The 16,588-nt window shown below is 47.9% G+C and overlaps 1 protein-coding gene across 3 annotated transcripts in view; it reads left to right on the top strand.

Moving 5' to 3' along the window:
* The window catches only part of NECAB1 (N-terminal EF-hand calcium binding protein 1), a 113,773-nt gene that overhangs the window by 36,813 nt on the left and 60,372 nt on the right, over positions 1 to 16,588 (top strand). For all 3 annotated transcript variants that reach the window (XM_019726238.2, XM_019726237.2, XM_019726236.2), the window contains 2 exons: positions 5,882 to 5,906; positions 10,982 to 11,090. In XM_019726238.2, the coding sequence (XP_019581797.1) occupies positions 5,882 to 5,906; positions 10,982 to 11,090 (134 nt within the window). The remainder of the gene's footprint in view (positions 1 to 5,881; positions 5,907 to 10,981; positions 11,091 to 16,588) is intronic.

Below are 16,588 nucleotides of genomic sequence, written 5' to 3'. Positions count from 1 at the left end.
GTATACGCGATTGTTCCCAGGCTCAGTAAATGAGCAGCAGTGAGTCCTTGCCATGAAGGAGCTTGTATGTGTAAATAGGCCACCCTTGTCTTCTTAGTTCTCCTCCTAGAATTGAACAGTAATGGTGTAAAACTGATGCCATGTGAGGTGCTGACCTGCTTGTAAAACGCAAGAGTCACACACAAAAAAGGCACTGGATTTTATTTCAAATAGAAAAGATTTTGTTTACACTTTCCTCCAAGTTATTTTGTGAAAAATCTATTGCTCTGGTGAAATATGTGACATGAAAAATGATTTGTTACTTAGGGATTTTTGAATTATTCATTTCCAGACCATATTGCTTCTAGCAAAAACTAAAATGTGAAATATAAATACATAATTTTATTTAATTAGTTTTAATATATTCTAGTAGCAATGCTAAGAAAGATTGCCTTTTGAATTCTGTTCAGATTATAATAAGTAGGTGATGAAAATTCCTGTTCCAAAGAGGAACAGAAGTGAAACCAATTAGAAGCTTCTGCATCACAGAGACTGATTTCCAAATTTGTGGAAAACTTTTTGATTTCCAGTGTTTATATTCCAATGCTGCTGGAACAGTCAATCCACTAAGAAATTATTCAAACCGCTGTTGAGGACACTGTGAATGATATGACGGGACATGTCCAGCTGCTTAGAGACCAGCCACAGGTCCGAAACTCAGAGGGATTTACCATAACTGTTGGCTTTTGTTTCATTTTCCCTATCTCCAAGTCAGCAATAATAGTGGGTTCGATACTTAATGCAAAGGTTACTGCGAATAAGAGTCCATTGGACAGAACCTCGAGGAAAAAGGAAATGAGTTACATAAACCGGAGCTGTCAGCGTGTGGATGCATAAGCAACAGTGATCGAGTCCACAAATGAATACAAAGGCTGTTTCTGTATGAATCTAACTTGTATGGTTTTCTTTCCAAAACCTGGCAGAATGGAGTGGCAGCTCATCCTAAGTGCTCCTGTTACCTGCCAGGGCTTGGGAACCCAGGGCTGGTGTCAGGGACACGCGTGTGCTGACGGGGGTTGTGTGTGTGCACAGCATATGTGCAGCTGCACGGGCTGCGTGGCCGTCTTCCTGTGACACCAGTGACTGTCTTCTCCCAGGTGGCTGCATTCCAGGGGACAGAGAACAAGTCCGTGTAGCAGGGACCCTCTGTTCCACTAATTAACTAGACTGCTGTGCAAAGGGAGAAAAGCAAACCTTCACCTCACCCCCAAAAGCAAGATAATTCCCAAATGAAGTTTGTTGCAACTTTACTCTGGTGACGCCACTGTCTTCTTCCAGTTCTCCCAGCTTGGGTTTTAACTGGAAGGGAAGTGGTGAGGCAGAAGTGGGGTGGAAGGTTGCAAAGGAGAGATGACTTCACCGTTTGTCTTCGGTTCCTCCCTGCAAACAAGCAAGCCCACATGTACACCGTGAGCAAAAGACAGCGCCTGGCAGTCAGGGACTGGGTGAAAATGAGCCACAGTTTCTCCTTGCAAATATACCTAACCCCAAAGCCTGTGTACGGTCCTATCTGCGTGAGAGCTGACACGGACCGAGCTCTGTCAGAGCAGTAACGGTTTTCCAGATTCAGTGGTTCTGTGACTGATTCTGTTCCGGCCCCCTGTCTGGCAGAGGACACAGCTGATGATTTGTGAGATCGTCCAGTAGGGAGAATGGCCACTAACCCCACCATTGTCTCCCCTAATTGGCAAGGCAGATATCACTGTGCTGGTTTCAGGAACCAGCAGAAATAACGAAGACATCGTGTCGCTGTCAGCACACATTGGAAACTTTCCCCACACAAGGCCTAACCTGGGCGAATGGGGACGATGAGACCGTATGTGTTGACTGCGTTTCTGCGTCCATCTCTCAGTGCCTGCTTCCCACGCCCTGTGTCATGGTGACTGGTGGCATGGTGGAAAGCCACCTGCTGGGTACCGAGCCCCATACACCCAGACTCACCTAGGTCTGCCCTCCTGGTTGAGCTTCACCTTTCCCTTCCCCGCTTCACCTTTACTCACTTTCCAGGAGTCCACTGAGTGGCTGACCTGTTAGCTCCATTGCTGATTCTCTCCTGGTACGTGGTAGAAGGCCCTGAGCAAGCACTGGCTCAGTAATGGTGGTTGTGTCCATTTTCTATGCCTCCAAGGTAACATTTGTATTTTAACACCTGCCTTTAATAACGTCAAATGAGAAATGAGGAATTTCAATCAAGACCATCCAAAAATAACTTCTGGGGTAAAAGATGCTATTTGAAAATCCTTAAATTGTTGCAAAAACATAGCCTTTAAGTTTTATTTCTGACCATAATGTTTTTATCTGTGTGCTATGTGTTTTGTGACAGCAGCCAGTAAGATGAGCTGATTAGGTTGCTGTGGTAGTGTGATGCAACGAGTGCAGTTCTCATCTGCAGGGCGTTTTCTGTGTGTTTGTGGGCTCAGAGGCAGGATTTGCAGCAGAAATAGTTCTGTTCATGTTTAATTACAAAGCATTATCTTAACAATGTCTTAATTTCATCTCTAAGGAGCTGAATGCTATTGAAGATCATTATTTTAAAGATTTTATTGGGGAAGGGGAACAGGACTTTATTGGGGAACAGTGTGCACTTCCGGGACTTTTCCAAGTCAAGTTATTGTCCTTTCAATCTTATTTATGGAGGGTGCAGCTCAGCTCGAGGTCCAGTTGCGGTTGTTAGTTGCAGGGGCCACAGAAACTAACAATGACTTGCGGGAGTCGAACTGGCAACCTTGAGGTTGAGAGCCCGCGCTCCAACCAACTGTGCCGTCTGGCCACCCGGGAGCTGAGCGGCAGCTCATTGACTTCATTCTAGTTGTGGAGGGCACAGCTCGCAGGCCCAGGTGGGAATCCAACCAGCAGCCCCGTTGCCCAGAGCTCACGCTCTAACCAAATGAGCCACCCATCCACCCCTGAAGACCATTCTTTATGAGATGAGATGATGGACGTCCTGGGTCCAGGTCTCTGGTGTGTGGTTATCCTCTCCTAGTCATTTCAAACTCATAAGGACACAGTAGAGCTTGAAATAGAATCATAAAGTTTTATCAAATGTCAGAAGGTTCCTGCACTGCTTATCTCCCTGACTCTGCTGGGCTTCCTAGTTTCAGAGAAGAGGAAGAAGCTAGTTATGATGGAGAGATGGACCCGCCCCAAATCTCTAGAAATTACCTCTGTGGGGTAGAAAGAATTTGTGTCTCATTCTGCTCCTAGGTAGAAGCTCTTGGTATTGAAAGCAGTCATCTTGCAATAACTACATATGTTTGGTATAAAAGGGGACCAACTTCTTAGGCACACAACTGATACATACCTGTTGTTGGAAAATTTTTATAGGTGAGATTTTTAGTAATAATGTCAATATTTTATCATAAAAACACATTGTAACCTGATGAGACTTATGCGTACTTCACGTCTATGAAGTCAACAGAAGGAAAGGAGACTGATGTTTCTGTACCAGAAAGCAGAAGGCAGGAAACCCTGTCAGAATAACAGCTGTCACTCATGTTTCAAGCTTGTCACCGGAAGCGACGACCTCCGAACCAGAGTGGCTCTGGTTACTTAAGCACAGCTACGTGCCGCTCTGGACAAGAGGTCCCGGGGCCCCTTTCAGGCGATTCAGGTGTCTCCTCAGTATGATCAACGGGCACTTCCTGTGTGTCTGTATGTGACATACGAGGTCTGACAATTAAATTCGCGAACTCATTCTAGAAAAAGTGCTACATACCTCACTGCTGAATATCACTATGGTCACCTTCGAAGTCCTCCCCTTGGGAAGCTATGCACCGACGCCAGCGCCTAGTCCACCCTTCAAAGCAATTTGGGAACTCTTTTTCTGGAATGGCCATCAGAGCTGTCATCATATCATCCTTGATGTCCTGAATGTCATCAAAATGTCTTCCTTTCCATATTTCCTTTATCTTCGGGTAAAGAAAGAAGTCATTGGGGGCCAGATCAGGTGAGTTAGGGAGGGTGTTCCAATACAGTTATTTGTTTGCTGGCTAAAAACTCCCTCACAGACAGTGCCATGTGAGCTGGTGCATTGTCGTGATGCAAGAGCCATGAATTGTTGGCGAAAAGTTCAGGTCGTCTAAGTTTTTCACGCAGCCTTTTCAGCACTTATAAATAGTAAACTTGGTTACTGTTTGTCCAGTTGGTACAAATTCATAATGAATAATCCCTCTGGTATCAGAAAAGGTTAGCAACAAGTTCGCGAACTTAATTGTCCGACCTCGTAACTGTGTAAGATGTTACCCACATTTTTTCTATCAGTATACAGTATCAGGGCTCATTTGATTGTTTCTAATAGAAAAGTAACCCAAACTATCTTGAGATTTTACAAAAGTAATAATGTGTAGCTTCCTGTAATGAAAAGTCTGACGGCTTGGTCAAGGCAGAGCTTGTCATCAGGATTCAGTTTCTCTCAGGGTCTGCATACTGCGTCCTCGAATGTTGTTTGTTTCCAGGACGTATGTTGTATGAATGTCTGGGTCTGCTGTAGTAACGTACTCCGTGCAGGTGGCATCCTCTCCGTTCTGGAGGCTAGAGAGGTGAGATGAAGGTGTGGGGGGACCCCAGGGGAAAATCTGTGCCTCTCCTGACTCTGGGATTGGCCGTCAGTCCTCCCTTCCATTGTCTGTCAGCTGCACCCCTCCCTACCTGCCTCCAACATCACATGGGGGGGCTTTCTTCTCTGTGTCTGCATCTCTGAGTCTCTTCTTATGTCACCAGTCACTGGGATTAGGACCCACCCCAATTCAGTAAGACCTTATCTGACTTTGATTACATCAGCAAAGCCTGTTTCCAAGCAAGGTCACAGGCACAGTTCCTGGGGGCGAGGACTTCAACACTTGCTTTTGGGTGACACAGTTCTGCCATGACTTATGCAACAGCAGAAAGGCTGACAGCAATTCCTCACCTGTCTCCTCCTACATTCTAAGTCAGCAAAAGAGAAAGTGTATCTCTCTTGGCAGCTCAGACAGAACTGTCATTTGGGCCTGTCACTCACTGGCTCACTGTGCTCGGGGCTGAGTAGTCACTGTGGCCAGGAGATGTGACCCATGTCTGCCAGGCCCAATGGCTCTGCCCAGCCCTGGGGCTCATAGGCCCCAAGTGGAGGAGTGATGGCTGTCTCAGAAGCAAATTAGAAATCATTACCAAAGATGCTGGATTACTAAGTGGTTTATAGCCACCAAAGAGAATTTAAAATCAGTTCAAGAAAATATAATGCACAGAAGTTCTTACAGTATGGACACCTATTTACCCACAGTTGGTTTTTCTCTTTTACTTTCTGTTCATCCCCAGTTCTACTGAGATATGATTGACTTACAGTAAATCGCACATATTGAAAGTGAAAGTTAATGAGTTTTTACATATTTTACGCCCACGAAGCCATTATCACAATCAAGATAAGAAATGGATCTGCCACTCCAGAGAGTTTCCCCATGGCCTGCGCCACCCTCATCTGTTGCTGTCGCTGTAGATTGCTTTGCATTTTCTAGAATTTTGTAGACATGGAATCGTATGGCCGATATTCTTTTGTGTCTGGTTTCTTGCTTAGGACAGTTATTTGGTGGCCCATCCCAGTCGCTGTGTGTCAGGAGCAGGTTCCATTCCAGCTCTCACGGTGCCCACCACGTGTGGGCACTCCCACCACTGTGTGCCCCTTCACTGGTTTGTGGGCATCTGGGCGGTTTCCAGGTTTTGACTATTATGAAGACAGATCTCAATTGGGAAACCTTCATTTCTAATTGGAAATTCTTTTATATAATAATGGGTAAATTATGTGTCAGTATAATGCTTACTGCATTACTTACAAAAAATGGTGATAAAATGTTTCCTTTTTCTTTTCCAGATACTGAGGAGAGCAGACAAAAATGGTAAGACCAAAAATCTACAGTTTCTGTTAATTAGTCACTTACCTTTTAGATCTCCTTATGAAGAATAACACGGAAAAGGGGAGAACTCAAGATGTTGACACATACAATGTCAGCTTCTTGTCCCAGGAGGAGTTTTAGGCACATTCATGGCACGTCCAGACCCTCGTGAAATGGGTGACACTGGCATTTACATTTGGCAGGAAGGTGGAATTTATGCCTGTGAAGTGAGGAGCCATCGTAGCTCTGGCTTTTCCTTCTTATGCTTTAAATTAATGAGAAAGGAATAGCAGCTTCTGTTGGTTGAGTATCTACTACGTAACAGGCATTTGCCTGCATGTCTCAGCGTTAATAAGATACAGAGCTGAGATTTGAGCCCAGGTCTGTGTGGCACCAAAGTCCAGGCTCTCCACAGGGACCTCCGGTCATGGCCGTGGGGGTGGCCACATTCTGAGACGGCGCCCGCAGGCACACCCAGCGCCCTCCCCATTCACAGCCCCTGCACAGCGCTCCCGTTTCAGGAGTGTGCGCTGGGCGTGATCACCTACACACACAGAGGAACAGCAGCCACGAGACGCAGTTTAGGCGCTGCCTTCCCGAAGTGCTGCTGTCCCGCAGTACCCGGCTCCTTATTCCACCTCGAATTTTGTAATTCGATGCGGTCAAATTTGTAAGTGGAATTTGTAAGTTCCACGCAGAGCTTACTGGGTTTATTGTGCTGCTGGGGTAGAAGTACACTCTACACCCATATTGTTGACAAGTGTTTCTGGACATATTTATGATAAAAAGAGTTCTTTCCTTTTCTTGAAATCCAGTTTCTTACCTGTAAGGAGAGACTACAGGCAGAGTGCAGCTCTGACAGTGTAGACACGTTATAGTCCAGTTTGCCATTAGCAGCCAACCAAGGAAAGCTTGATGGTACCACATGCCGTTCCACACAGCAGAAGGAGCAGCGAAACAGGGTCCCACGTCCTGATCTTGTTTAACGGTGTCTGGGCACCAAAATGTCTTTGCAAACTGTGTTGCAGTGGTTGGTGTGTCATCAGTTCAAAGGGGTGTTTATTTCATTTGTACCACCTGACTGATTTTGAAGACAGACAGCGATGCCGTCATCTTGGCTCGTCAGGCAGATGCCCAGTATCCAGCCCAAAAACCCCGCTGGGCAGTCGGTCTGTCCCCACGGACTGCCTCAGAAATGCCTCATGTCCCCCTCCCGCTAAGTCTCTCAGGCCACACCCCGTTCTTGGACCCCGAGGCTCTGGCTGAGGGCCACTCTTACCTTTGTGTCTATCTGTCTTCTCTCCTTCAAAGCTTTCCCTTTGGCAGCCCCCATCATGCCCCACGGTCACAATAACACCAGTTCGCATGATGAGTGGGTTTTGTGGCCGCTTCGTACGGTGCTCTGTGGGGGGCACACGGGCGCCGGGAGTCCCGGGCAGTTGTGCTCAGCCCCACGCTTCCTCTCCCGCCTCCTCCCTGCTCCCCTCCCAGTGCCCAAGAGCGGCCTGCCTGCTGCTCACCCACGTCTGCACCCCTGGAAGCACTTGGGCTTCTTCTCTGACACCCTCTGCGGGCTGATCCCTGCTTTGACCGCGCTCAGCCAGCTCCACCCCTGCTCGGGGCCCTTGTCTGGGGAGGTTCCCCTGCCCCTGCGCCCACTGCCCTGCTCTCCACACTTGGCTGCCTGGAGCGTGGTCCTCAGGTGAGAACTGGAGACTCAGCCTCAGGCCAGACGTGCCTCCAGGGCACGGAGCCTATGCTAAGGTAGACACTGTGCAGCCAGCAGAGGTGCCCCGTGGATGCCCGCTTAATAAATTGGGAAGGAGGAAGGACATTCCACCCCAGTTCCCCTTCCTTTCCGTCTGCCCACTCGCTCCCCCCATTTGTCCTGCTTCTCTTCTCCCTCGTTCTCACTGTGACGGACGCGAAGGGAGGGCAGAGCCAGGCAGCTGTGCCACCTCGTAGCTTTGTGGCGCTGGGCAAGTAGCAGACGGCACCTCAGGTTTCTCCTCCAGCCCGTGGAGATAAGGACGTGTACCCCGGCTGTGGGTTATTACGAACAATACCTGAGGTCGATACACCAGGGCCCCGGGCCAGTGCCTGGCACGAGCTTGGGGTGCTGCTGTTGGGGTGCATGTTGTCACTGTTACTCAAAGCTTGAGCTCTTTTTGTGTTGTGCTACCTTGGCTGTCGGAGTCAGTTGGTGACATTCCAGTAATTTCTGTGTCAGTGGAGTTTAGTGTTTACCATACATACATGCACAATTGGGAAAGGAAGTGGGTAATCGAATGTAAGTGAGACGATACCGGCATAAAATCCCCCTACTGTACCCTTTGTCCCTCACGTTCTGTGTCTGCAGACAACCAGCTGCCCCATGTACTTGTTCTCTGGGGGACAGAGCCTCGTATGACAACCCCTGGGCTGCAGAACTGCTGCTGGATGACAACGGAGTACGAGGCCATCCGCAATATGATAGTAGCTGGCGCCAGAGTCTGTGTAGCTTTGGGGTCTGTCTGACATGAACGAAGCTGCTGGAACGGGAGAAACACATGGGTAGTGATCGGCTCTAACGTGGCGTCTTGGACCGGTGTTTGAGTTGGGTTGTTGTTTTTAACTTGCAGTCTAGGGTCCTAAACTGAAAGGTGAACCTCAACATAGGATTGCTTCCGGGAGATGTGAGCGCTCTGACCCAAGGAGCAGAACGAAACCTAGAAATGCGGCTCCTGAGGAAGCTCCGTCATATGCAGGTGGAATGAAAATGGAAGTGATGCACTGGCATTTGTAAAATTTGCTTAAGAGTTAACACAAAATCTTACTAGTAAGAAGGATCCATCGCACACGCAGGTATGCACACACTCATACATGCACGCACACACTCATGCCCGCACACACGCTCACACATGTGCACACACCCGCACTCGTGTGCCCCAACAATGACCCTATTGGAAGAAGCGGCTGATTACCCATGCACTGTGTAGGAAGGTGTGACTGCAAGTTCTGACTAAAGACTTTTTAACAAAATAAAGGAAAACAAATGTTCTATTTCCACAGTACAGTTTTTTTTCTAAAATTGGAAAGCAGTTTCACCTCATAAGTGTGTTGCTTTTCTGCCAAAAGCAGAAAAGTGTGAAAATTCTTATCTTTACAGAGCTGGGCATATCAGTTGTCACAGAAAGAAACAGAAAATCCAGATTCAAATCACTGAGGCCATGGTCTGGCTGCCATGGGCAGCCAACGGCCCAGGCGTCAGAGCCTGGTCCCGTGGCCGATGGGCAGGTGTCTGCCTAACAGGCTTCTACCTACAGCGTTCTCTGGGACCCAGACTCTGCGTTCTTTCCCTTTCTCTTTGCAATATACTCAGCTTCTTTATTCCCTCTGGATGCAGGACGCATGCAGCATTATGGCTGAGCATCTGCAGTCAGATGTAAGTTCCAACTCTCGACAGGACAGAATGCAAATTAGAAAACAATTCTACACTCTAATCAATCCTGGCACGGAGAGCTTTGCAGCACTTCCTTACTTTCTGGCTCCGTAAAATTTTCAGGCCCATGTTCTATAATTGCTGCCTCCATCCCACAATTAGCCGCTTCTCCAAGGAGCCCTGGCCTTTGCTCTTGGGGGGTGGTATTGGAAGCCAAGATGTGGGTGATATGCATGCTCTTCGCTGCTGGGGTGTCATCGCTGCTTCTGCGCTCCCTTAGCTGATGGAGACGGAAGCACGTGTGAATGCTCAGGCGGGCGTGTGCATGCACGTTTCCGTAGCTGCGTCTGTGTGCCCGTGTGTCCCTGCTTCAGGAAACGTGAGTTCACACTGACACTCAGAGGGTTCACCGTCACCCTGTGGTCACTGCACCTCCTCCCTTTGCTCTCATAACCTCTCCCTCCAACAGTGAGAGCCACCATTTACATACTGTCACCCCAGCACACATGTACAGCCCAGGCTGTGTCACACACACCCGTGGGGACGTCACCAACCACCGAGTCCCGCTCAGCACAGCCCCTTTCCCTTAGTGCAGACCACTCATTTCCAGTCGCCCACCCTCCTTCCCTCCACTGAGGCTGGTGCAAACACTTCTAACACAGCTAAGCGTTCTGTCCCATGCGGATCCCTCCCTGGGATCCCTGAACTCTTCAGTCGACTCTATCGACTACTAAGAGGAGCGTTGAAGTCTCCAGCTATAGTAGTTGGTTTGTCTATTTCCCTTCTCACGTCTGTCAGTATTTGCCTCATGTACATCGATGCTCTGTTGTTAGGTACATACACACTTGGAATTATTGTCCTCTGGGAGAACCGACCCCTTTATAATTAGGCAGTCCCCCTCTTTATCCCTGGTCATTTTCCTTGTTTTGAAGTCTATTTTGTTTGCAGTTAATATAGCTACCGAGATCCTTTTGCTTAGCATTCTTGTCGGGTCCCCTATACCACAGGCTCCCAAGCGTGTCTCTGGTGGCACTCACTGTGTCCTGTGTGTGTCATACGTGGGCCCACGTCTGTGCATTGTCTCTCCTACTAGACGCCCTCTGTATTAGACTTGTGTGTCTCACAAGAGGTAAAATTTGTTTGGTTTAAGAAGTGCTTGTTTGTTAAAGAAGAAAGGACCGCACACCTGTGTTGGGCTATTGTGACAATTCTGACCGCCACATGGTGATGGCTAGTCATCCGTGTGCAGTTGTAAAACACCTGTTATTTATTCTGCAGCCTGCGAGGTCCTGTATATGAAGGCAAAACTCCTAAATAATCGACTGTCTTGAGCTTTTCTTCGGTTGTGTGGATATCTGTTTGGTATGGCCAGTTACATAGCTTGTTAAATGTGTTTGCCATGTGAATAACTGAACCCAAAATACCCCGAACCACACAGACATGTTTCGTCAGGGTGAATACATCTGCAGTCTATTTGCTATGAAGACATAGGAAGTGATTTTTCTTGTTCACACCTCGAGTTGTTCTTTCTTCTTGAATACGGGTGTGTACGTACACAAATAAACCTGCACAAGCGTTTGCGCAAAGTTTTAAAAATTAAAAGGTAAAAGAGTGTACAGGTTAAAGTGATCTCTTCTGCTTGTCCTTAACATTTCAGATGATGGAAAATTGTCCTTTGAAGAATTCAAGGCCTACTTTGCCGATGGGCTTCTGAGTGGAGAAGAATTACACACGCTCTTCCACACCATTGACACCCACAACACCAAGTAAGGAGCTTTCATCCGGGGTCTGTGCCCGGGGGGCGTGGGAGCGAGTGCACAGCATGGCGAGGCAGGGGGTGTGGGCACACCCGTCGTGCTCCGGGGCGCACTTCTGAGGCACCCCCTGTGTGACAACTGTGTGCTCTGAAAACGAGTACCAGCCGGAAAACACTAATCTTGGGTCGGGTGTGCTCCTAACGGAGTTTCAGAGTGTGCAAATGTGAAACAAACACATGGACAACTCATTCTGATCAGTCCTTAGTATGCAAGTCGAGTCCCGCCTCGTTCTTTAGGTCTCCGCTCAGTGTGCTGCATGTAACCCCGGTGCTCGGGCCACTCTTCTTGCAGCAGTCGGGCTCATTCCCACTGCTCACTCTGTCACGGCCCCTGCAAGCGCCGGCAGCGCAGGACCCAGAGCTCCTCAGAGTGACCGGTGTACCCGGTGATTGTCTGTTCCGTTTACTGTCCACGTGCAGACTGTCCTGCATGAGCACAGCTTTGATACAGGTGCTGCTGTGTTCTTACTACACGTCACATAAAACATAGGAATATAGGATGTAGGACAGTAGAAACGTGCTGCTACTTGACTTGGGTAGCGAACCAAATCACGTTATTTGTGCCAGTCGTGCTCACAGAACTGTAATGTGGAAATGCACCGTGCCAGCCATGCCCAGGGACCCAGCCTGTGTCTGCTGCTGGAGCAGTCACTGTGTCCCTTTAGGCAGAGCGTGGACTTGGTCCCCGTCAGAGAGCAGGTGTGCCAGGAAAATGCTCTGGGGCTACATCTGTGTAGGCATTTGCCTGCAACAAGCTAGTAAGAAACAGTGAAAAATTAAATTCCCTTTACTCAAGCAGATGAATATTTTAAAAAGACTATTTGGTAAGTTTCTTGTCTTCTCTTAGGGTTTTGGATTCCTGTGAAATACGTGGCTTCGGGTTTTGTTGTCAGAGCAGTGTTAGCAGATAACGGTGTCAGACGTTCTATTCTGTTTAACAAGTCCAGGCAGTCGGGTCCCTGGCAAGTGCCGGGGCCAGCTGACAGTTCAAGGGCAGCAGACCCACCCCCTGGTCATTTCTAAATGATATCACAAATGCTGGGGCTGGGGCTACTCACGGCACTGCGGGATGGGAGTTTTAGCTCAGTTTGGCAGGATTAGGTAGCCAGGAGCTGAGTCTTTATGGTAGAGTAGAAACCAATTAGGTAAAGGAAGAGATGGGGGAGTATTCCCATCAGAGGCGAAAGACCTAGACACACAGGAGATTGGGAGCCTGTCAAAATGTCAGCTGTGAGGCTAAGAGTAGGTGGGGAAAGATCTGGAAACAATAAACCAGACAAGAAGGACTCTGCATTAGGAGATTGCAGACGTGCCTCCACCTAACCTACAGGGACCCTTTAAAGCATGCAGGCCAGGGAGCACGGTCTCTGCAGTCACTCTGGCTGGACGCGAGACAGGCTTCCGGGGCAGAGGCAGAGGAGAACGGCCCATGTCAGCTGAGTCCTCAGATCACTGTGGGTCGTTCTGAGAAATGAGCCCGGGGACAGAGCCGAGGCTGCTTTGTAGGAATGGAGAAGCTCGGACTCCCTTGTGTGATGGTTATTTCCACCTCATGGAGTTTTAGTAACGTTTAACAGTACCTCAGTTTGGAGCAATATTGATGGTCAGAGTTGCAAAATTAGGTATCTTCTCTCTGGGTCAAATATGCCTATCCTTTCTTCTATTTAAAAATGTATGTTACTCTCTCAGTCATTTCAATTAGCCTTACTGCAGCGCCATTAAAGCTTTTTTAAACACATTTTTCCCTCAAATTTTGTAAAAGTTACTGTTTATGAAAGAATACTTAAAGACCTTAAAATTTAAGTTTGAAAGAAAGGACTAGCAAAAAAATTAACATAAAGCTTTGTTTGGTAGCTTACAAATTGAAACCATCTCACCAGTTAGAGAGCAGGAATATAGAAGGAAGAGTATTGAGTCAAGAGGAAACATCAGTGGCTCAGCCCGAGTGCCGTCACTTATCAGAAAACCAGCTTGTGTGCATTATGAAGTCAGTCAAGGAAAACACGAAGAAGGTAGCAGGGACCCTTATGTTTAACCACAGCACCGGCAGGTCCCCTGGAGACCAGAAACGGTTCTCTCAGTGCGCTGCCCTCTGGAGTCCCCGATTGTCAGCATGGCCTGGTGGCAGATGAGGTGGCAGTGCTGCTGTTGTCTCAGGGAACCAGAGGTGTTCCCACGGCCTGCAGGGGGCTGTGGTGACAGGTGGACGCCTGAATTCTGCAAGCCAAGCGTTCCTGTCTCCAGGCTCAAGTAACTGTGGGTGCTGGGTGCTGGAACTTGAACCCAGCTCTTATTAAATCACTGACGTACTTGTTAAATCACTGACATACGCCAAAGCAACAGAAACGTCGCCACCGACTGAAAGAGCACAGTCCATCTTGAGCTCACTCCGAACGTTTACGAAGCTTTCCTAAACGAAACTGAAATTTTCTCTCTAAACTTTCACTTACTTTTCTTAGTTCTATTCCTCAGCACTATGCAGAATACGGATAGTTTCTGACAAATCTTTCTAATATTTGAAGACAGGTCTTTTGCACCAGTGATGACATAGTAATCAAAGGGTAAGAATATCAAAGGGAAGGGTTGTTCCCCATGGCAGAATTTTGTTCCTTCTGAAACATAAAAGGTTGTTCATCTTGTATTTGTGAATGACAGTTAAATTCTGAAGTGCGATGAGTTGGTTGACAAAGCACTTTGTCTCTTGAGTCACCTCCGTTGCGCTGCTCAAGTAGGCAGTTTGTGGGCAGGAAAGAGAAAGCAGGAGCAGCAGTCGGTGGGTCCCAAGAGCCTGTAGCACGGCCTGCACCGCGTGGTGACAGAAACTCATTGCAAGTCCAGTGGTGGGCATGGGGCGTGTCCCTGTTCACGTGGCCCCCACCACCTTCAGCTGGAAGGCAGCAGCGACCAAGCTCTTAGCGCCTGGAGAATAGTTCAGGCCCCTGCCCCACAGCCCGTGTAGTAGGCTGTGCTTGCGGGCTGTGCCTGGCAGATACATAACGCAGCTGACTTACAGGCCCTCAGATGACATGCAAGGAACGTGCCTGCCCCCTCGCTCTCCTCTTTCCTGTGTCGGCTGTCATGGTGGGCGACCCTCTTGTCACCAGCCTAGCAAGCTCTCAGAGAGACTGCTTTCCTTTCCAGTGGTCCCAGAAAAATTCTGGTCTTTGTAAGCGGACATTTTCCCGCCAAATCGTGTCGTAACGCGGGGCTTTTTTGACATTTTCTCGCCAAAATTAGACTTTCCGTAAAATATTCATATCTTTCGATCTATTTGATATTTTTCTATGAAACTTTCAGTGTTTTAGTTTAAAAAGAGATCTCTATTTATTTAATTTGCAAAATTTTTGCCGGTTCCAACTAGAGGCGATATGACGAGTTTACTCGTTTCCCGCAAAAAATGTGTTAACCTAGCGTAGCTCTCGTGCACATCCCTGAGAAATCAGTGTTTTCAGGAAAACGTAACATGAAAGGGAACCATATGCTGTCATCAGAATACAAGGGATAGATGCTGGGCAAGGAAAACCTGAGGCTCCTGCAGATCAAATAACAGTCTCCTCAGCCCTTTCCCATCTCAGGTCTCAGATTTTAGAGGAAGACGATCTGCCTCCCCAGAGGAGGGGGGTGTAGGTGCGGGGGCTTGAATTCCATACTTCCTGCTGCGTGTGGGGTCGCTCAGGAAATCTGAAGCTCTATCTAGGCAGAGACAGAACCAGTGAGAAGGCTCTGTTGTAACAGGCGGCCTGTCCGCTGTGCTGTCCAGGGTGCTGACCATGGGGTCGTCTGTCCACAGGGCCGGCTGTCCCCAGGGCTGCTATGCTGTCCAGGGTGGTGACCACCAGGCAGTCTGTCCAGGGTGGAAAGACCTGGCTGTCCCCAGGGCCGCTACGCTGTCCAGGGTGCTGACCACTGGGCCAGCTGTCCCCGGGTCCTGTTCTCCGGGCTCCAGCTACCAGGGTCATGCCTTGAAAGCCACTCCTTTGCTCCTTGTGGTCCTGCCAGGTCTCTGTCTTCAGGGAATGCCAAACTTAAGCAGACTCAGTGAGTAATGTCTGGCCCTGCTCCTTCAGTCTTTCTGCGCAATCTCCATCTAGCTGGGATACTCTGTGCACTCTCACATAGTACATTATCCATACGTACTAAGAATTTAAAAATTAGACTGTGTGTGTGGCCAAGGTAAACACCATTGACTGTATTCTATTTGGGCGCCCTGGGCAATGATGTTAGAGACTGAAAGCAAGTCCACCGTCTCACCAGGACTCACCCCAGTCAGAAACCAGCTCTGCAGTTATTGATTCTGTTGGGCCATTAGAATTCACCCGTGGCTATCAGACGCCCTTAGCATTCACTCAGTTTTAGGTGTGCCTTTCACTTCAGTCATTTCTCAAACCCGTGTACTTTCTTTGAGCATCTCCAGCTCATAAAGATGTGGAGAGAAAAAACGGGCTGTTTCCTGAGAGCTACTGCCAAATACCTTTTCTTTCCTGGGAAGGCATTTCCTCGCACCCCACTGCCCCCTAGGTCAGGCTGCTCCACAGTTTGCAGCATGGGTTGGGGGGCTGGGTGCCCTCCCCTGCAGGAATAGAGAGGGAGCGACAAGCAGAAACCTGCTGTATGATTACAAAGATTAGCACAGTTTTAGGGACTTGGAAAGGAAAGAATTTTAAGGAGCACTTTTTCAAGTGACAGGGAAATGGTTTCTTCTTAGTTATAACTTATGGGGGGGGGAGATTTTCTCTGACGAAGATGGTAGACAGGCCAAATATTGTGTCAAGGCAGTCATATGTAATTTCTAAAAAATGTGTAATTTCTAAAGGAAATATTTAATTTCTAATTGAACAGGGAAATACATTTACTAATGACTGTATGCCAGGCACTTACATCATCTTATTTGCTCTTCCCAAAAACCAAATTAAAAAGTTTCTATTATTCACAGCTTCCCATTAAGGATACAGGAAGTTAAGTAACTTTCCCAAGGTCGCACAGAGTACGTGTAAGGGCCTTGGATTCTCTCAGGGTTATCTGAGACAAAGCCCACTCTTCCCATTGTCGTGCCACCTCAGTAGGTTTTTAGCTCTTTATTGTGTATATCAGAAATCAAAACGTTCCAAGGACAGGTTTGAAATTCACTTTCAGGTATATTGTGTGTGTGTGTGTGTGTGTGTGTACACAGACACACATATATATGTATATGTATACACACACACACACACACACACACACACATAATTTTTTTTTAAGGAGGGCGCAGCTCACAGTGGCCCACGCAGGGATCAAACCTGCAACGTTGGTGTTATTAGCACCACACTCTAACCAACTGAGCTAACCGGCCACCCCCCGGTACATTATTCTTGATGAGAAGGTGGTTAACTCTCCAGCAGGAGACTATATTTGGATGTACACTATAGAGGTAATTGCTTTAATTGCTGCCGTTATCTCTTCTCTTTTTAT

Source organism: Rhinolophus sinicus, linkage group LG14 (genome assembly GCF_036562045.2).
Source record: "Rhinolophus sinicus isolate RSC01 linkage group LG14, ASM3656204v1, whole genome shotgun sequence".
NCBI classification, from domain to species: Eukaryota; Metazoa; Chordata; class Mammalia; order Chiroptera; family Rhinolophidae; genus Rhinolophus; species Rhinolophus sinicus.
Note: the sequence above shows the minus strand (reverse complement) of the source record. Positions and strands in the feature narration are given on the sequence as shown.